This window comes from Thamnophis sirtalis, unplaced genomic scaffold (genome assembly GCF_051295495.1).
Source record: "Thamnophis sirtalis isolate CommonGarterSnake01/CBP01778 unplaced genomic scaffold, rThaSir2_p1.2 scaffold_4, whole genome shotgun sequence".
NCBI lineage: Eukaryota > Metazoa > Chordata > Lepidosauria > Squamata > Natricidae > Thamnophis > Thamnophis sirtalis.
In genome coordinates this window covers 70,118,948-70,141,240 of record NW_028261384.1, presented here as the reverse complement: position 1 = coordinate 70,141,240, position 22,293 = coordinate 70,118,948, and the positions used below count along the sequence as shown (strand labels likewise).

Sequence of the window (22,293 nt, the reverse complement as noted above, 5' to 3'; positions counted from 1 at the left end):
ATCCTGTTCACCAAAGTGGGATGGCAGGCTATATTGTGAGTCCCATCTATTAAGAAGATTCATCAAACAGGACCTAGAAAAAGGGCTTTCTCTATAGTGGCTCCCTTCTTCTGAAATATCATTTCCTTGGAAATAAGTTGGCCCCTTCTTTGCTATTTTTCCAGAAAGCCCTGAAGATATGGTTCTGTCAGCAGGCCTGGGGATCCCAGACTGATTCAGAGATGGTCAATGGCTCCACATGATTGCAGTTGTTACGATCATGTGGGAGTGGTCTCCCGGGGGTTTTATGTTGTTTTTTAATTATGCATGGTACTTGGAGTCATCAGGTCTGAGTTGGGCTGCCATATAAATCTATTTAATATATAAATAAGAGATTATTCATTCACTATAGCAGCTTTCATAAAATAATTTTGCTACAATGTGCCATTTTATGGCTAGGAAGATTCTCAGTCATCTAGGTCATAGTTGTCTCATAGATGCTTTTTCAAGAGGCAACTGGATTTTCTTGTTGTTCTTTGAGTCCACATTTTGAACAGAGAAGGCCACTAGTTTGAAAGACGGGTCAAAGATATATATGTCAAAATTGAAGAGCCCTCTCTCAACAGTAATTCAAAGATGATTCCACAGCCATTTGCAATACTCAGATGACCCTGAGGACACAGATAAACCTCCAAGTGGCTTCAAAGAATGCAAATGACCAACTGTCTGCAAGGAGAATAAATCCTTCCACTCCCTACCAATTAGTCAGAGCTGAAGAAGCTTTTTGGATGAGAAGCAAAATGTCTTCAAAAAACCCAATAAAGTCCAGTTAGCTCTTGAAAAAGCACCTTTGGGTGCCATCTTATAACACCTGATCTGCTACATGAATGCAGTTTTCCCCAGTTCTCTAAAATTAATGAATTTCATACTTAATATGTTTTTAGAAATATATTGAAAAAACAGAAAAAGCTTCTGCCAGAGGATGTTAGCAACTAAAACAAATAAATATGAATGATAATTTGCTTAATATTTGAGATATGAGATCACTGTCAGGATTCCGACCAATGCCCTAATTAAATTATGAGCCTCAAATCAAGCTTTGGATGCTTTGCGAGTTGACAATTACATTTAGAATAACAAGCCTCAAAAGATAGGAGTTTATTCAGTTTCTAGTCTGTTAGAACCTGAAAAGAGCAAGTCATATTAGACATTAGCAGCTAGTTATTAATAATACATATTGAGCTTACATATGCAATGTAGAAACCAAGATCAACCATCAGCATACATAAGTCATCTTTTCTGACTGAGCTGTCTGGCAAGTGCTGGGAGGGATGAAAACAGATGGGTCACTTATTCCAAGCTTGAGGTCAAAGAAACGCGAGGAGGTTGTCACACTGTAGTTCTTGGTGTAGGTTTCCTGAACTGGGTAACAGTCCTTGATTGTGTAAACTCCCACCCAATTTTCAACTGTAATGAAAGAAGCACAAATTCTTACTGGTTTTATAGAAAAGCATGATTTTGAGTTTTCAAAGTCAATAAGACAATAAAAAAGTAAGTTCCATTTTCCTGACCACAAATGAAGGATTAATGCAATCATCCTTAAAAATACTAACTCTAGGTATTGGTTACATTGGTTTCAATGTAATTACTCTGCAGTGAGTGATTTCATAGTTAACATAAGAGTGAGAAATTGGTAAGAACACCACGATAAAAAGCCCCAAATACTAGTCTCTTTCAAACACTTTTTTAATGTTAAAATTTTTATTTTTAAACATAGACAAACAAGATGTAACATAAAAACATCTTCAGTTACGTACAGTGTGTCAATTGGTTACAAGTTTTTTGTGCATTCTTTCCATAGTCATCTGTTCTGACCCCCTCCTCTGTCCAGGAACGAATGCCGAGATAAGCTTAGCTGGAATGCCACAACACTTTATTATCAGGAAACATAAATCTTGGTGGCTGAAAGCCCAAACACATTGAAGAGATAAAGAACCTTGGCAGCAACCCAGACTTCGACAGATACAGATAACAGCTTCAGCATTGATAATTAAGTTGAATTCTGCAACCAGCTCCTCACAAAGTCCCTCCTTATATACTGTCTTGAGAGGAGCCTAATTACAACCACCTGGGTCCAATTATCTTCTATATCTGCGCAGTTGTTCTCTATGTCTATCTGCTGGCCATTTCCGGGCGTCCAGGACCAATTCCCTTGTCCCCTCCCCACTGCTCCAAGGCCTGATATCAGGAGCACATTACCTTTGGCTTTCACCACTGCTCCATGCCTCAGGCGTCTCCTGGTGGCCAACCAGCCTCTCTGATCCCTGCTTGGAGTCGGAACCCTCTCCAGGGTCCTCCACATCTTCCAGAGCCGACTCATAGAGCTCCTCACTGTCGGAGTCTGTTGGCAGCTCCAATGGCTCCTGTTGGGCCACAACACTATACCTCACTGCAGGGCCTTTCCCCTGGGTCTGACACTCAGGATGCAGCCTCGAGGGATATTGCGCATGATAGGCTCGCACCAAAGCAGGGGCATGCACATCTGTCGCATCAGTCCAGGCCCCCCTATCTGACCCCTAGTCCTTCCAGTCTACCAAGTACTGAAAACGTCCCTTTAGCCATCTCGAGTCTCTGATCCGGGCCACTTATTGCAGTAGCCATGTTTCCACATCACGCGATGATGGCTGGGGGGAGAGGGTTGGCGGAGAGGACAAGCCGACCGCTCAGGGATCAGGAGCGAGTGATGGAACACCAGGTGCACTCACATCGAACGTGGGAGGGACAGGTGATAGGCCACTGGATTGATAATGGCCTCTAGAGGGAATGGCCCAAGATACTATTGGTCCAAATTCTTAGCCGGCTGGTGGGACGGAAGATGCTATGTGGACAGTCACACGTGATCTCCCACAGCCAACTCCAGCACCGCATGCCGAGACCTATCTGCCAACCTTTTGCAGTCCTCCTTAGCCTGATTCAGATAATGGCACACCACTTGGTGGACTGCCTGGAGCTCAGAGAGGGAGTCCTGCGCTGCGGGGACCGGGGAGTCCACTGGGGTAAGAGGGAAAAAGCGAGGGTGATACTTGACGTTTGCCATAAATGGCGTCGTCCGTGTGGATGTATGCTGCGAGTTGTTAAACGCAAACTCCGCCACGGCCAGGTACTCCGCCCAGTTGTTCTGCTGCTGATTCACGAAGCAGCGCAGGTACTGTTCCAGGATCCCAATCATTTTCTCCGTACCCCCATCGGTTTCGGAATGGTGCACCGAGGACAAACAAAACTGGACATCTAGAGCCACCATCAGCCCTTTCCAAAACTGGCCGTCCCACGGTCCGATATGACCCCGTCAGGTAGGCCGTGCAACTGGAAAACATGCTGGATGAACATGCGGGCAGTGCGCACGGGCTGTCAGCAATCTCCGACAGGGGATGAAATGCGCCATCTTGGTGAGCATGTCCACCACCATAAGGACCGTAGTAAACTCTGAAGACAGAGACAGCTCTGTCAGGAAGTCCATGGACACGGCTCCCCAGGGTCTGTCCGGGGTCAGCAATGGCTGCAACAAGCCTGGAGGAGCTCCTGTCTCTGAGTTGGCCTATCGACACTGTACACACGACGTGACGTACATCTGCACGTCGTGTCGTAAGCGGGGCTACCAGAAAGAACAGGAGATCAGGTTCAGAGTCTTGAAAAGGCCAAAATGTCCCACTGCTGGATTGTTACGACACTAGGACAGAATAAGTCCACGGAGGGGCCCTCGGGCACATAGAGCCGGTCCCGGTACCTCAAAAGGTCATTGTCAAAGGTCCATGGAGAAGCTGGCCCTACCTTTGCCCTCCGTTGCTCCACCCACTCATTGCCCCGCTGTGCATCTCGTATCAGAGACCGTAAGTCCACGGACTCGTGAACTGCAGCGAAGGATTCGATGGGTAGAACGGTCTGGGGTGGAAGCGAGTCTGCAGGGTCAGAGTACTCCGATTTCCTGGACAGGGCATCTGCCCTTTGGTCCTGCGCACTACGAATGTAAGTCACTTTGAAATTGAACCAGGCAAAGAACAGAGACCACCGGATCTGGCAGGCTGTTGTCAGAAACTCTAGATTCCTATGGTCCGTCTGGATCTCGACTTGATGCCTGGTCCCCTCCAGGTGATGCCTCCAGGCCTCAAACGCCACTTTGATATCCAACAACTCCTTCTCCCATATGGTATAATTGCGCTCGGAAGGATTGAGTTTCCGTGAATAATAAGTGCAAGGGAAAAGAGTACCATCAGGGGCGTGAGCCTGCAGTAATACCGCACCCACCGCGATGTCAGACGCATCCGCCTCCACCACAAATGGAGGTTGGGATCAGGGTGCTTTAGGATCAGCTCCTTCGTGAAGGTGTGCTTCAGGGCCATGAACGCCTGTTGCTCCGTGGGCCCCCAGTGAAATGGCACCTTCTTTTGCAGGAGCCGAGTGAGGGGCGTGGTCAAGAAAACAAAGCTGGGGATGAAGGTCCAGTAATAATTGGCAAACCTGAGGAGTCTCTGAACATCCTTCATAAGCCGAGGAGGTTGCCAACTGCGCAATGCCTCCACCTTGCCCGGCTTCATCGCAATTCCCTCAGGGGAGATATGGTGCCCCAGGAACTCGATGGTAGTCTGCCAGAACTGACACTTCTCCAGCTTTGCAAACAAACGATGCTCTCGGACTCGTTGCAAGACCAAGTGCAAATGTTGTTGATGATCCTTCCAGGACGTCGAGTAGATCAAGATGTCATCCAGGTAAATGATGACAAACTGATCCAACAGGTCCTGGAAGATATCATTCATGAAATGTTGGAAGACTTCCAGGGCATTGGTCAACCCAAATGGCATGACCATGTACTTGAAATGTCCGTACCAGGTGCCAAAGGCCGTCTTCCATTCGTCCCCCGCCCTGACTCGGACCACGTTATAAGCCTCATGGAAGTCCAGTTTTGTGAACACCGTCGCCTCAGATACCCGGTCTTCTTTTTAACAAACAAAACCGGGGCAGACAGTGGCAAAGATGAGGGCCGGATAAAAGCCCGGGCGAGGTTCTTGTCTAGAAAGTCCTGCAATGCGGCCAACTCCGGCTCAGACATGGAATATAGGCGACCTGTCAGGAGCTTCGCATCAGGTACCATGTCTATGGGACAGTCATAAGGCTGGTGCAACAGCAGTTGATCCGCCTCCTGCTGACTAAATACGTCTGCGAACTCCACTAAACCCAACGGCACAGCCACCCTAGGCGAGCTGAGCACCTGGCCTGCACAGACGTGACGGGTGTAGTCGACACATTGCAGGGACGGGAACGTGATCAGATTCTGCGACCAATAAATCTGAGGGCCCGCAGCCAAGCAAAGCCCAAGACCACAGGGAAATGCAGGCCTGAAACAACATAAAATTGAATGGCCTCCTCATGCTCCCTGAGGACCAGGCGCAAAGGCTACATGGCAGCCTTGAAAGGCCAGAAGGAAGCACCCAGCCATCAAACAAAAAATAACTGCCAAATGCATACTCTCTCCTCCGCACAAACATTCCGTTCAGAATGATTTACACTAGGGTGGGGCTGGCTGCTATCTCCACGTCACAGAGAATGAGCATATCAGGTAAGGACCAACACCCATTCTCCTATGATCGTGGAGACAGCAACCAGACTGGGACGTACCAAAGAAAAACCTGTCCACTAGGACGGGAACAATAGAGTAAAATTTGTTAAAGCACATGTACTTGTTGCAGCACTCTGCGGCCAAAAGCTGCATCAGCCGAAGCATACTTGTCTAATTTGTAGTGGCATATGAAAGCTGTGGGAGACGTCCATGTGGCTGCCTGGTAAACTTCCTCCAAAGAAGCCTGAGTAGACCATGCTGCCGAAGTTGCCGCGCTCCAGGTAGAATGGGCTATAATGTTCTGTGGAATCTTCAAAGACTGAAGTTCATATGTTACCGTAATACAGGCTCTGATCCACCGCCCCAAACTTGACTGTGAAGTGTTGGACGCTTGGCGAAAGGAGACAGAGAGATTCTGAATGGTGCAGCAAAGCCGTGCAATCGAGATAGATTTTAAGGACTCGGCGTACATCAAGGGTGTGCCATTTGCACTCCCGTTCATGGCGAGGAACTGGACAAAAATCAGGTAATGACAATTCTTGGCCCCCGTGAAACAGGCTGTTGACTTTTGGCAAGAAGGTAGGATCAAGATGCAATACAACTCGGTCTGGGTGGAATATGCACATATCGTGCCTCACAGACAGGGCCGCCAAGTCTGAAACACATCTAGCAGAAGTTATAGCCACTAGAAACAAAGTCTTGAGAGACAACAATTTTAATGACATGGACCTTAATGGTTCAAATGGAGAAGTGAGAGCCTCCAGGACCAGTGTTAAATCCCAAGTCAGATATATATAGATGACAGAAGGTCGGAGGTTCGAGGCACCCTGGAGAACTCTCTGGACCAGAGGGTGAGTAGAAAGATGTTCTGGGGATGAGCTATCTAGGACGGAAGACAAAGCGGCCACCTATCGACGTAATGTATTTGGGGTGAGACCCTGATCTAGCCCTCTCTGTAAGAAGTCCAGCACTTGAGGAATGGAAGCCCTTAGTGAATCAATAGTGAGATTAGAACACCAGAGAGCAAACGCTTGCCACATGGCATCATAAATATGGTTCGTTGAAATTCTACAAGATGCCTGAATAGTAGCAATGACTTTGAGGGAGGTGTTATCAGCTTTTAAGGCTTGCTGCTCAATCGCCACGCAGTTAATTGAAGCCACTGGGGGTTGGGATATAGGATTGACCCCCGATAAAGAGAAATTAGTGACTGTGGAATGAGCCATGGAGGGGAGATCGACAGTGTCACGAGGTTGGCAAAATAAAATCAGCACGATCAGTGGGGTGCCAGGAGTAAGAGTTCTGCCTCCTGTACTACCCTCTCGATGAGAGGGAGTGGTGAAAATGCATATAGGCCGCTGGCACCTGAGAACGTCTACCCCTTCTGCATAGGGTTCCACAAACCTCGAATAGTACCTGGTTGTTGTCTGCTGTCACAAACAGGTCTAGGACTGGCAGGCCGAACCGTAGCGCGAGTAGATGGAAGAGGTCCGGGTGAATGCTCCACTCTGCTTGATCTATTTTGGCTCGACTCAGCCAGTCCGCCTGGATGTCCTTCAAGATCGCTGGGGACTACCACCACCTCAGAGACTGGGTGACTTGCCTGGGGAGAAGAACCCTGAGGGGGGAGCCGCTCCTGTTGTTTTTCTGATGCGGGTGCTTGAACCATTGCTTGAACCACTGCAGGGCTCTGCTGTGGAATCGGGCCCACGGTACTACCCCAACACAAGACACCATTTTCCCTAATAATTGGGACAGCAGTAGAAGGGACACTTTGAGTAGGCACAGGACCCTCCTGAGGACCCTCCTGAGGCACAGGACCCTCCTTGAGGCCGAGAATGCGGTCTTGGGAAAGAAACACCCTTTCTGCCACGGTGTCTATGACAACTCTGAGATGTAGAATGAGAGTCCTGGGAACGAGGTGGTTCTTCTTGAGATTCACCCCGAACCTGTGATCCCGCAAAGTTTGGATGGTTTGGGCTAGATCCTTCTCTGCTTGAAAGGGAGAGCTGGACAACAGGAGAAGGTTGTCCGGGTAGCAAAGAATTCTGATGGGTAAAGATCTGATGTGGGTGGCTAGGGCCACCAGCACCTTTGTGAAGACCCTGGGGGCGGAGGAGAGGCCAAACGGGAGGGCTCAGTACGGGAAGTGCCTCCCCCCCATAAGAAAACCAGAGGTATCTTCGGTGGTCTGCAAAGATGGGAATGTGAAGATAAGCTTCAGTCAAGTCTACCGAGGTGAGGAAATAGCCTTTTCTGACCCCCTGCAGGATGGTGTGGAGGGAGTGCATTTTGAACCATCGATAAACAATGTGGCGGTTCAATGACTTTAGGTCCAGAATCGGTCTCCAATCCCCAGAAGCCTTTGGTACCACAAAGATGTGGGAATAAAGCCCTGATCCCTCTGATGGGGAGGGACCAGCTGGATGGCCTGAATCTCTAGTAGATGCTGTATGGCCTGATCCATCAGCAGCCTCTTACGAGAGCACTGAGAGATTGGGCATGAAACAAAGTGCTCCTGAGCGGTGGAGAGGAACTCCAGAAGAAGGACGAATTTGATTGTCTTGATTACCCAAATGTCTGTGGTAGTGTCCTCCCAACGGTGAGCAAAAAACGCTAGGCAACCCCCGATTGGGAGAGAGTCCAGATAGTCACTTTTGCCTTGGGAAGTGGCTGTTACCTCCTCCCCGGTAAGATTTCTTGGGGGGGGGGGAACGCTGGGCATTTCAGTTAGACCTGTCCTGATTGGATCCCTATCTGGGTGTGAAGGACTGACGTTGTGGATGGAAGAAGGAGGATTCCCCGTCCGTTGGCTGAAAGGGCAACCTTCTATAGAATGGAGAGGGACAACTGTCTTGCTTCTTGTATATAGAGGAAAGGACCTTGCGTTTATCCTTAGATTCTGTGAGGTAAGGATCCAAGGGAGCTTTAAAGAGCTGAGTGCCACTAAAAGGGGAGGCTGCTAGGCGCCACTTGGTCTGGATATCCGCCTGCCATGGTTTAAGCCATAGCAGGTGCCTGACCATGACCAAAGAGGCCATGGTTTTAGAAGCAAACCAGGCTGCGTTCAAGAAAGCATCCGCTGAATATTCAATGGCTGCCCTAATTTTGTTCAGATCCCTGTGTATCAGTGGTTGCAATACGTTCCTGGAGCTGCTCGATCCAGACTAGAGCAGCCCTGAAGAAAAATGAAGTGGCTGTGGAGGCCCATACTGCCCAGACACCTGCCTGATAAACTTTTATTAATGTTTGATCTGACCTTTTCTCCTCAGGCTTGAGGACTTCCTCTGGGGCTCCAGAGACCACTCTGAGCGAAGACAGGGCTGCAACCGGCGTATCCACTGGACGAGTCTCAAGAAACTTGGTAAGTTCTTGAGCGACGTTGTAGAGGCGTTTGCCTAAGTTGGTTCGTTGGGGATCTGTGCCAAGAGAGTCCCATTGCCATTGAACAACATTCATAAAGATCTTTGGAGATGGGATAACCTCCTTTTCCACTATAGGTTCAGAGAAAAGAGTGTAAGGACATTCAGTCGAATTTGGCACAGCAGCCTGAGTCTGAGTAGAAGAAGTGGAAGAAGAAGACAATAAGCTAGCCACTTTTATTGCTTTGAACAGGAGGGATTTAAAGAGATCAGTTTTGAACAATCCGACAAAGGCACGGGCATCTGGGGTGATCCCCTCGCCATCTGATAGGTCCGAGTCCCTGGGGGTGTCCTGATCTCCAAAAATAGAAGCCTGAGTGACAGATGCAGGAGGAGGATTTTGCTGGGGGTCCCTCGATGACTTATGCCTGTGCTTATGAGATGACCCAGAAAATGGATGCTGCTGAAGCCTGGCAGCAATCCCTTGTTTTATGGCTTCTGAAATTATGGCTGCCATTGTGTAGGAGAGGAAATTGAGGTCTGAGGCACCACTGTGCTCTGAGCCAGAAGGCGACCGGCCTGTTCAAATGTACGATCCCTATTGAGAGGGAACATCAAAAAAAATTCCCCTGGTATCAGGCTCTATGGAGGGCGAGGAGGAGGACAACTCCCCATCTGATTCATCTAAAGATGGACAAGGTCCAATAGGTGGTAATTCGGGGGGGGGGGGAGGCAGGGGAGGTAGCTTGATCCACCATGGGAGCGGGAGGAGAGGCCTGGATTTCTGGCTAGCCTGTTTTTGGGCCTGCTGAAACTCCTTTTCCAGGGCCTTTTGTCTTCTTTCCTCAGCTCTGAAAGCTTTTGTAGCTTTCCCTGTGTTGGGAGCCTTTTGCGGCTGCTCCTCACCCCCCCCCATGGCCCTGCCTCCTCCAGCTCCTTATCTGAGACAGCCCCCCCCTGCAGTGCTCAGCCATGCCTGCTAGTATACCAATGCCTGATTTGAGAATAGGTTGGTGACGATATCACCAGTTTCGCAGCCAGAAAGGGGGAACCACAGCGTTCAGAAGCGCTGTGCTGCTCTGCAATCACCTCAGGGTCACTGGGCACTTAAAATTGTGGCCACCGCTCTTCACACACTTTTTTTCCAAGCCGCAAGATGGCCGCCATTGTCTTTGCGCGCTTCCTATGGCAGGCAGACTCACAGAATGGCGGCCGCTTCAGTCTGACATCAGCTGAAGCGCTAAATGGCTGGTCGCACAGCTTCTGTTGTAGCAGCTGTTTGCGGACATCCAGGGTGCAGAGTGCCTCTTTAAACAGCCCCAGAGCTGAGGAGTGAGCACCACGCTGACAGGTTGGATTGCGTCACAGAGCATGCTCGTGGTCCCAAGGCTGTCAGATGGTTGAGAAGAAGCTCGAAGGCAGATTTGAATCTCTCGCTCAAAATAGAGCAGGAGGAAAAAAGGGAAAAGTATTCCAATCAAAAAATTAATTTTGAAAAATGCCAATTTAGTACAAAAGACAAATTTAGACCAAATTTAGGAGGAGAGATCAATTCTCAGAGTTAGTCCAGGTTGGACGCAGTCTAAACTGGGAGGAGTCACCAGGGTTCAATGATATCACAAATATAGACTCAGTCCAATTGATTACTGGACAAAGCAACCCAGTCTGGCTGCTGTCTCATCATAGGAGAATGAGCTACACAACTTTTTATAATTGAATAAGTATATTAGAGAATTTGAAGAACTGTGAATTTTTAAGAATTGTATTTTGGCCTGTGTATTGTAAAATGGGGAGCAGCATTTGGCAACTCATGTTTCCCATCCTATGAATTAGGCTAACTAAACTCTAAACAATTTGCAAGTCTAGAAGAAACAATGTTATAATGTTTTGTAGGTACCCTTGCTGGCAGGTTGTTTGTTTTTAAAACTGAAATCTTGGGATATATCTAAGATTAAAACTAGGAAATATTTTTAAATTCATATTTGAATTTGTCAACACATATAAAATGAGAACAAAAAACATATTTAGCATATTTCTTGTATATTTGCCAATAATCACATAATAATGATAACAATATAATGATGATCATATTCACATGGAGACAAATTATCTCATTTAGGATCAGAAATATCAAGGAGCTCAAAGAAGCCATATATGTCAAAATTGAACAGCCCTCTCTCAACAGTAATTCAAAGACGACTCCACACCCATTTGCAATATTCAGATGACCCTGAGGACACAGATAAACCTCCAAGTGGCCTCGATGACTCTCTAAAAGAATGCAAATCACCAACTGTCTGCAGGGAGCATAAATCCTTCCATTCCCTACCAATCAGCCAGAGCTGAAGAAACCTTTTGGATGAGAAACAAAATGTCTTCAAAGAAAAACAAATAAGTCCAGTTAGCTCTTGAAAAAGCACCTGATCTGCTACATGAATGCAGTTTTCCCCTGCTCTCTAAAATTAACAAATTTCATATTTAATATGCTTTTAGAAATATATTGAAAAAACAGAAAAAGCTTCTGCCAGAGGATGCTAGCAACTAAAACAAATAAATATGAATGATAATTTGCTTAACATTTGAGATATGAGATCACTGTCAGGATTCCGACCAATGGCCTAATTAAATTATGAGCTTCAAACCAAGCTTTGGATGCTTTGCGAGCTGACAATTACATTTAGAATAACAAGCCTCAAAAGATAGGAGTTTATTCCGTTTCTAGTCTGTTAGAACCTCATTTAGGATCAGAAATAATATAATGCTTACGTTTCCTAGCTGGCTTCCTGTCAGACCATTCCTGGACCATAATTTGATCACTTGGTCCTCCGATGTAGTACTGATCTTCATAAGTTGAGTTGTCAGGAATGTCATAAGGATCCCAAGGCTCACTCAAAGAAATCTTTGAACACAGCTTTGTCAGTTGTTCAATCTGATACATCACTGCATCTTTATAAAGATATATGTATTCAAAAAATCTGAAACAGGAAAATTGGGGTAAGATTCTTGTTCATATAATGTAATACAACTTAGAGGACATATTTAGTTACATCAATTACATCTTTTAATCAATAACTACATATTAATTATTATACAATAGCAGAGTTGGAAGGGACCTTGGAGGTCTTCTAGTCCAACCCTCTGCCTAGGAAGGAAACCCTATACCGTTCCAGACAAATGGCTATCCAACATCTTCTTAAAGAATCTCAGTGTTGGGGTATTCACAACTTCTGGAGGCAAGCTGTGCCACTGATTAATTGTTCTGTCAGGAAATTTCTCCTCAGTTCTAAGTTGCTTCTCTCCTTGATTAGTTTCCACCCATTGCTTCTTGTTCTACCCTCAGGTGCCTTGGAAAATAGTTTGACTCCCTCTTCTTTGTGGCAACCCTTGAGATATTGGAACACTGCTATCATGTCTCCCCTAGCCCTTCTTTCTATTAAACTAGACATACCCAGTTCCTGCAACCATTCTTCATATGTTTTAGTCTCCAGTCCCTTAATCATCTTTGTTACTCTTCTCTGCAGTCTTTCTAGAGTCTCCACATCTTTTCTACATCGTGGTGACCAAAACTGAATGCAGTATTCCAAGTGTGGCCTTACCAAGGCATTATAAAGTGGTATTAACACTTCACGTGATCTTGATTCTATCCCTCTGTTTATGTAGCCTAGAACTGTGTTGGCTTTTTTGGCAGATTTAATCAATATTTAGTTATTGATTAAAAGGCAGCAGACAGATCTATGGGTTTGTAAGGTACGTTAGAGATTTCAAAGAAAACGTATTAACTTTACCATTAAACTATAAGTCTTAGGATTCCAGAGTAAATTCATGATATCTTATTGGCATAAAAATAATGTATAGTTTTATATAATTTACATTTTAGTTCACTTTGGCTTTGTACCAATCACTGAAGGTTTAAAACATACTTTTGCCTAAATTACAGACAACTACCTCTTCACCTCAATTTTTTTCAATCTTCAATTGGTAAATTTCATGTTGTGGGAGGTTCTGGAGGGTGAAAAACGGCCCTATGGGCAAATCAGAAGTTCGGGAAGGGTGAAAAATGTTGCAATGGTCAAAAGTATGAAAAACTGTCATGAGTCACTTTTTTCACTGCTGTTATAACTTTGAAATGAACAAGTAAATGAACTGTTGTAAGTTGATGACCACCTGTATAAAAAAAGAACAGGACAGGGCAGCTATTATCCCTCTTCTGTTTACTATGATTCTTGAAAAACTGAATAGATACATAAGATGAAAGGATTATGGAATTAAAAATTTAAGGGAGACATAGAACTTAAGAGGTTTTCCAGATGACTTGGTATTGGTTTTGGAAGATCCTTTAATGGTACTTGGTATGTTAATGGGTAAATTAAAATAATTTGGGGTATTAGCAGGCTTTAAGACTATAAATAATAATAATAATAATAATAATAATAATAATAATAATAACAACAACAACAACAACAACAACAATAACAACTCAATAACTAACTCAAAAACAAAAAGAATTGAAGGAAAGATCATGGAGCATTTTCTGTCTAATGAGAAAAGGCAACGTTTACCATCATTAAAAACTGTGCCTAAGAAAATTTTGGCCCCTATTATGAAAATGGTTAATGCAGTACTTTCAACAATCAAACCGGGATCCATCTTGGAAACGAATCCGTTAATGTACAGTGCAGCTGTAATAGTCACTGGGCATTAAAATCAAAGCACCTAGTCACACAATGGAAAAAATATCAAAGCCAAAGTGGAAAATCCGATTAGAACAAAAAGTCAAAATACTAAGAGCAGATGCTAGCAACTTAAAGAACATGCATGAGCAATGGCTTAAAAACAGCAAAATCATAGATCAACTAATCAGAAGATATAGATTGGATACAATAGCAATAGCAATTAGACTTATATACCGCTTCATAGGGCTTTCAGCCCTCTCTAAGCGGTTTACAGAGTCAGCATATCGCCCCCACAGTCTGGGTCCTCATTTTACCCACCTCAGAAGGATGGAAGGCTGAGTCAACCCTGAGCCTGTGAGATTTGAACAGCCGAACTGCATTTAACAGTCAGCTGAAGTGGCTGCAGTACAGCACTCTAACCACTGCGCCACCTCGGCTCTTATACAAGAAACATCAATGAAGCTGTAGAGATTGTAAAACAGCAGATAACCACAACAGCTAGAAAAATTGAAAGATATGAGGCACGAATCATCCAATACAAACAAAATCAGCAATTTCGATCAGACCAACGGTGTTTTTATCAAAGTCTTAATGTGAATGGTGACACCAAAAGTGAAAAACCAGAAAAGCAGGCCACAGTTGAATTCTGGAAAGAACTGTGGGAAAATGCAAAGGACTATAATAAGGAAGCAAAGTGGATACATGACTTTGAGAAAAGCATTGGCAACAAGCAATGCACGTAGTAACAACTGAGATGGTCAAAAATCAAGTAAAAAAAGTAAAGAATTGGACATCACCTGGAAATGACCAATTGCATGGTTTCTGGCTCAAATATCTGACCGGTTTACATGCAATATTGGCCAGGCAACTGAATGAAATTTTACAAAAGGGCCAAATTGATGAATGGTTGACAACTGGAAAAACATACTTGATTCAGAAGGATGCAACTAAAGGAACAATACCTGAAAATTACAGACCAATAACATGCTTGCCAACAACCTTCAAATTACAAACAGGCATTATTGCAGGTAACATGATGAATTATTTGGAAACAAATAACATCTTGCCAGTAGAGCAAAAAGGCAACAAAAGGAGCAGGGGCACAAAAGATCAGCTCCTAATTGATAAAATGATATTAGAAAATTGTAAGAACAGAAAAACAAACTTGAATATGGTCTGGATTGATTACAAAAAGGGATTCGACTCATTGCCACATAGTTGGATCATAAAACGCTTAGAAACAACTGCCACTAGCAAAAATATTACATCCTTTACTGAAAAGGCGATGAAATAGTGGAGAACTGAGTTGGCAGTAGGGAATGAGAACTACGGAATGGTTAATATCAAGCAAGGAATTTTCCAGGGTGATTCACTTTCACCTCTTCTCTTCATCATCGCGATGATCCCACTATCAGTAATCTTTAAAAAAAATGAAATTAGGCTATCAAACAGCCAAAGAAGCTGAAAAAGTTTCACATATATTATATATGGATGATTTGAAACTCTATGGAAAGTCAGAAATAGAAATCCAATCACTGACACAGTCCGAGTATTTAGCACCAATATTTCAATGCAGTTTGGCATGGAAAAATGTGCCACTGTATCCATAAAAAGGGACAAAATCACTACATGTGAGGGAACTGATATGCTCAATGGCCAACTAATTAAATGCAATGAAAATGAAGCCTACAAATATTTATTCTGCAGTTGGATAACATCAAGCATGGAAAAGTAAAAACTATTGTCAGGGGAGAATACACCAACAGAGTTAGGAAAATTTTGAAATCTAAATTGAATGGTGGAAATACAATCAAGGCCATAAATACCTGGGCAAAACCAGTTATAAGATACACAGCTGGTATAGTTAACTGGACACAAGCTGATTTGGACATTTTGGACTGAAAAACCAGGAAACTAATGACAATGCACTACAGTTTACATCCACGTGGTGATACTGATAGACTATATCTGCCCCGAAAATCAGAGGATTATTACAAGTGAAGCAAATAGTTAAAGAAGAAAAACATGCACTGGCTGATTATTTAAAAGAAAGTCAAGAACATCTATTAATCGAAGTAAAGAAGAAAAATCTATTGAAGGTCCAACAGACGAAACAAGAAAACAGAAAAGATGTGATAAAATCAAGAATGGAGAGTTGGCAGAACAAAGCATTGCATGACCAATTTCTGGAAAAAATAAAAGATAAAGTGGACAGTGAAAAAACTTGTTTATGGTTAACAGCAGGTACATTAAAGAAAGAAACAGAGTCACTAATCCTGGCTGCGCAAGAACAAGCTATCTGCACAAATGCCATTAAGGCCAAAATCGAAAAATCCTCTGATGATGGCAAATGCAGACTGTGCAAAGAAGCTGATGAAACTGTTGATCACATACTCAGCTGCTGTAAAAAAATTGTGCAGACTTATTATAAATTGCGGCACAATTCAGTAGCACAAATGATCCATTGGAATTTGTGCAAAAATTATAATATTAAAACAGCAACCAACTGGTGGGAACATAAGCCTGAAAAAGTCACCGAAAATCAGATGGTCAAGATCTTGTGGGATTTTCGCATACAAACGGACAAAATACTGGCGCATAATACACCAGACATCACACTGGTTGAGAAAAATAAGGTCACAATCATAGACATCGCAATACCAGGTGATAGTAGGGTCGGCGAGAAGGAATATAAAAAATCCGCGAAATACCAGGACTTAAAAATCGAAATTCAACAATTATGGCACAAACCAGCAGTGGTAATTCCAGTGATACTTGGCACACTGGGTGCTATTCCAAAAGCACTGGAATTACATTTAAAAGTGTTAAAAATTGACAAAATCACCATCAGTCAAATGCAAAAAGCCGCACTGCTTGGATCTGCATGCATATTACGAAAATACATTATGACGTCCTAGGCCCCTGGGTGAGGCCCGACTAGTAATCAATGCCAAATCCGGCGAAACAACTGGCCGCTGTGATACAATTGTATTATAATAATAATAATAATATAGATGCTGCAATGGTCAAAAATGTGAAAAACTGTCATAAATCACTTTTTAAAATCCTGTTGTAATTTCGAACAGACAGTAAATGAACTGTTCTAAGTCGAGGACTACTTGTAGAATTTAGTGTATTTCTAGGAACTGTAGTTATTTTGTAGAACTTGGCAATTTAAATTTAAATTATTTGAAAAACCTATCTTGTTCAATACATTCTGCAGTGAATGGTTATTTTATTTTGCCATGGCCTCATGATGCTCATTTTAATTATGCTCATTTTAATGATGCTGTGGAAAAGGGAAGGCTCTGTTGATTGGCAGATTTCATTGCAAGTATATTTGGGGGAGGGGGAATATACACCAATATCCTTATACGAACAGTGAGTGGTTTGGGTATCATTCATTTAAATACAAATAATAATAGTAATAATATTTGTTACATTAATTATACTTATGTGATTGTGGTGGTATTATACATATTTGTATTAGTGTGTGCTCCTTCATTATTTAGTTGTTCAATATTTTTGTGCACAATTTTAATAATCACAATATTATTTAAACATAGTGATACCATCTTTCAACATCTAATTTTTACATCTAGCTATTACTTTTAGTATATTATATAGAATATGTATAATAATATTCTTGATCTTGTTTCTTCCTCTATTCTAGCTCTCAATCTTATAAAGCCAATCGTATATTAAACAGCATTCCCTTTCTAACCATCATCTCTTGCCTGCTTTAGTATTTCACTTATTCGTTTTGACTTGCCTCTTCCCTTGGATCTCTGTCTACATCTTTCCTATTTAGACAAATATTTCTTCCATCTCTTTTGTTGTATCTCTGGAGGTTCTGTCCAAGCCCCTATCTTCTCTTCAAAACTATATTTTTACCATCTCAAATATTAAGAGCAAGGAGAGACTACACTTTCTTAACTGAAAAACTCAGAGATTCTCAGATACAATATAAATGGGAAGTGCCATCTGGTATCACAGTCACATTTGAGAACCAAAAATATCGTCTCAATTCTGTTTGCGAAGCCCGAGATTTTTACTACAAAAATCTGAAGGCGGACTTCCTGATTCACCCGGACTTGGAGAAAGACAAGGAGAAGGAGAAGATAAGCAGCGGGACACGTGGCTACAAGGTGGAGGGTGTTGCTTTCCCTTTCCGGAAGGGCAGAAGAGTAAAGAATAAAGATCCAGCTATGCCTTTAAAATACTTCTTAAATTTTTAATTTGAATAAAATTTCAGGACTCCTGTCTGATATAAAATGACAAAGCTGTATACCGATGAAGAGATATTGAGACTGAAAGAAGCGGTGCTGAATTTGGACATATATTGTATGGGACTTATATAAGACTTGTTTGAATCTTAATTTAAACTGCGCATGATCTATTCTTTGGGGCGAGGAGAGAGAAGATCATAGTTTTCTTGGATTGTGGTTTGGGATGAATGGAGTCGGGTGCGTGGGGTAGATGGAAGGGTAGTGAAAGTTCAATTAGATTATCTTGATCCAGAATGTAAGCTGATTTTTGTATAAATTGTTATTTGAATACAAGGTTAAGAAAGATTATCTGGAGAGTCTACACGAGGGTGGAGTAAATATGAGAGGAGCAATGGATGAGGATAAAATATATATGCGGACACGGGTAAAGGCAGGATGGGAGGTATAGAATTTATATGCGGAAGCAGGTAAAGACATTGTTTAAGATTTTAAAAATAATGAGAAGCTGAGTTTAATGTTAGAGAGTATATTGACTTCTCTTTCTTGGGGGGGGTTCCCCCCCCCTTTTTTTCTTTTTATTATTCTTTTCTTTTTTGTTCTTTATTTTTTATTATTTTTTATTATTTTGTAACTTCTAATCTATTTGGTTTCAATATACTCCAGACTTTGCTTGATAAAGAACGATGCCGGGAATGGGACCTGGGAAGTCGGAAGGGGGTTAGGGAGGGGGGTTCAGGGGGTGGGTTGGGGGGAGGGTGGAAGTATAGACTCAATTTTCAGAACAATGAATGCACTTGGATACTGTTGCTTTTTTTCCCTTTTTTTTCTTTTCTTCTTTCTTTTCCTTTTATTTTTCTTTTGTTTTAGTACAAAACAAATAGACCAATGAATACTAGAAATACACCGAAGCGAGGTGTAGAGGGAAAGAAGAGGGGGGAATTAAGAGGGAGTGAGAAGGGAATGTAAGGAGGGTGAGATGGTGGGAAGGGGAGAAAGGAATGGCTGAGGGGGAGGGGAAGTAGAAGAGGGGATTGTTGGAAGGGAGAAATGAAAGTTGGAGAGGTAGAAGGAAGGGTGTATGTAGGATAGAAGTGTTATGAGTTGTTTATTGCTTCTTTTTTTAACTGCACAGTATTTAAGTGATTGTATAAAGGAAAATGTAATAAAAGAATCTTTGATTATAAAAACTATATTTTTATTCAATCCATTTTTGATCTCTTAATCTATACTGTCCCTTATTTATTCATGTCTTTATTATCTTCTCCTTCTCTTCTCGTTTTATTCGTTATTTATCTGTTCTGTCTTTTTTTCTGGTCTTTCTATTATCTCCTCTATTTCCTGTGTTTTATTATTTTTATTCATTGTCCCTTGTTGAATGTTTTCTGATTTCCCCACAATGTCATGCATTGTCTTTTATCTGCCTGTGGTTATTTATCAACGTATCATAAGTACTTTGAAGCATAAACTTTTTTTTTTAAATCCACACATCTCTCCCAATGCAACATCTTGTCTTATTTTGATTTGTCCATATATTGATCAATAGTCTGTCAGTAGTCTGTTACCATCCCAAAGTCTCAATTGTCTATAACCCCAGAAAGCCAATTTAGAAACCGTTTGCTCAATCTTAGCATTGCATGCTAGTCAGTCAATTAGTTCAATTTAGGTAATCCAGGAAGATTTCCAAATGTCTCCTTAAGTCCACCCTATAAATTCAGTCATAGATCCTGGTATTTAAAAGTTGCTTTCTTTAGATGTCTTCCATAATCTCAGAGTTAAACCTCCAATAACCATGAAGTTGACAGATATAGAACAATAGATAGCACAACAGTCCTCCAGATGTTATTTAATTCCATTTTGTTTCTTTTGTTTTAGCAGTACTTTTCAAGGTTGTAAGTTTAGTATATATTCCATTAAAAAACAGTAGATGGCACCTTCAGCTTAAATTTTAATGTTGCACAAAATCTACCAAATATTTATTTCAGTTTTTGCAAATAATATTCAGACAATTCCAGCGTTTTAAAATGCCTTACCAAAATATTGCCAATAAAGTTTGAAATGCCACTCTTTCTATATTTTAAAGATTTTGTGCTCTCATTTTAATTCCTTTTCTTTCAGGTCTGTAATTTTTCTCTCTGTAATTATTCGCCACTTAAACAAGCATTTCAAAGACTGTCTTTTCCAGGGTTTATTTTCTTTGGGTTTAGATTCTAGGTAAAAAGAGAATCACCTCACACAGTTCCAATCACTGTTCATCTACACCGCACCAGCACATTCTGTTTCTTTGGCTGCGCCAGCTTCACACCAGCCATAATGGCTGTCTCTCCTTTTCATTGTTGAATAGAAGGGAATCCTTGGTTACAGAGAGCAATGGCTGGAGAGCCATCGTTCTCTGGAACCTGCTCTTTGTCACACCTATAGGGTGGCTTTAGCTCCTTAGGGGGGCCCTCCAATGAGGAGCATTTGGCATGATCACAGAGCCCAGCTCCTTGCATCCGATCTTGCTGTGATGCCAAACCAGAAGTCATTAGTGTCATAATTTGAGGACTATCTGTATGTAACTAACCATATCAGTACCAACTATACATTTGTTGAGCAATTTTATGTTGATCCTGATCCTGAATGAGAAATCTCATTAATAAAGATAAATAAGGTCTACCTATAGAAATTAATTACAGCGATTTTACTCTCATTCATGAGATATTGGTCCATCTTGCTTTTCCAAGACTATAATTATAATTCAGTTAACACAGATTATTTTTTCTTTATGTGCTATATTTTTCTTTAGTTTTTTTTTTAATGGGAAGCATTCTATACCAATAGCATGAAACATTCTGTGCCAGTAGCATGAAAGGCAATCTTTATAAATATAATCTTTATTGTCACTGTACTTAAATACAACAAAATTGTTGTATTATTTTCCCGGGAGGTCTTATTATTTTTGAGGTGCAGGAGGCGGCAAGCGTGATCACCTCATGGCTGCTGCTATGTTGCAATATTTTTGGAGAGGACATCTTTTAGAACTCAAAATGTTTTTATCAGTGGCCAAACACTGTTTTCTTAACTTCTTGTTGGTAAGGATGCTGGCATTCATTTATGCTTTTAAAATCTTTACGAGTCAATTCTTACTAGTTTTATGTAATTATTTAGTTATATTGCTTGTATTTACTTGGAAAATCTGCTTTTGGTATTGTATTGTATATTATTATTAATTTGAATTCTGCTTACTTGTATGTGCTTTCTGAATGTGACTGCTGCTGCAAACTCTGACCAGCCAGGTCAGTGTCAGAACTTATTGCAGCCTGATTCAGCACAGCTGATTGGCGGGTGGATCGGACTGCCAGAATAACCTCAATCAGTTGTTCCAGGCTGCAGAGATTGCCACAGACCATTGCTGCCTCCATGCCTCACATTTTTGGCCCGGGGGGGGGGGGGGAGGCTGCATTCAGTGTATAAGACACACTCAAATTTTCACCCTTTTTTTGAGGGAAATAGGTGTGTCTTATACTCTGAAAAATACAGTACCCTCTTACTCTTGATTTTTCTTTTTGCTACATTTTATTAATTTCATTGTATTTTCTTTGATTATAATTCCAATAAAATGTACTAAAACATAGTATTAATTTTCTACCCCAGTAGTGAACTTGTGGCTGATACAAATTGAAAAAGTTTTTTAAAAAACCCACAGCAAGATGAGGACTCTTCTTCATCCTTGGACAGTTGAAATTAGACAGACAGACAAAAGATATATCACATTATTTCTGGAAAGCAGTGAGGGATGACGGTCACACTGATACAGGGAAGACGGTGACTAAATCAATAAATGAAGTTATTCAGTAAAGGTTAATAGTTGAAATTCATTGCAAATGTCCTTAATGAAAATCAATGCTGCTTTCTTTGGATACTATCCGAAGGCAACATTCTGTGAATCTTGGCTGTACAAGTTCTTGTTCTCTCTGAATCAACTTAAGGTCAAATGATGTTAAGGAACCCAAAGAGATAAATCAAAATAGCCTTTTCAAATAGACAGAATTATAAGAAGTGCCAGACGTAGTCATACTTCAGACCTGAGTCCCTGTACATTATCAAAGTTTATCCTACAAATGGACATCTGTTATACAAGTGAACTTCTGCATACAGAACATGACTACTCTTCTCCCAACTGTAATGACTCAACTGGCAGATGCCATTCTATTAATTATAGGACATAGATGTAGGGGGGGGGGGGGAACAATGCTCCTATTGTAAATATGATGAATGTGAAACCATTCAAAATGAATTAATAAAAGCAAATATCCTGAAAAAAATATAATAAAGTAATTGTAATTGCCTGCATGTCTTTCCCATATATGTTTATTGATGGGATTTGTAATTCAGAGTCAGTCCCAAGATAGAAATTGCTCAAAGAATGTACAATTGGTACAGATATGGTTAAAAGCATA

At 41.9% G+C, this 22,293-nt stretch overlaps 1 protein-coding gene across 1 annotated transcript in view; it reads right to left on the bottom strand.

Annotated features, from left to right (window-relative positions):
• Positions 1-1,122: 1,122 nt before the first annotated feature.
• EPDR1 (ependymin related 1) overlaps positions 1,123-22,293 on the bottom strand; it is a 50,134-nt gene continuing 28,963 nt past the window's right edge. The window contains exons 2-3 of the mRNA XM_087713094.1: positions 11,719-11,927; positions 1,123-1,446 (exon numbers count right to left, since the gene is read on the bottom strand). Of these exons, the coding sequence (XP_087569220.1) occupies positions 1,256-1,446; positions 11,719-11,927 (400 nt within the window). The 3' untranslated portion in view covers positions 1,123-1,255. The remainder of the gene's footprint in view (positions 1,447-11,718; positions 11,928-22,293) is intronic.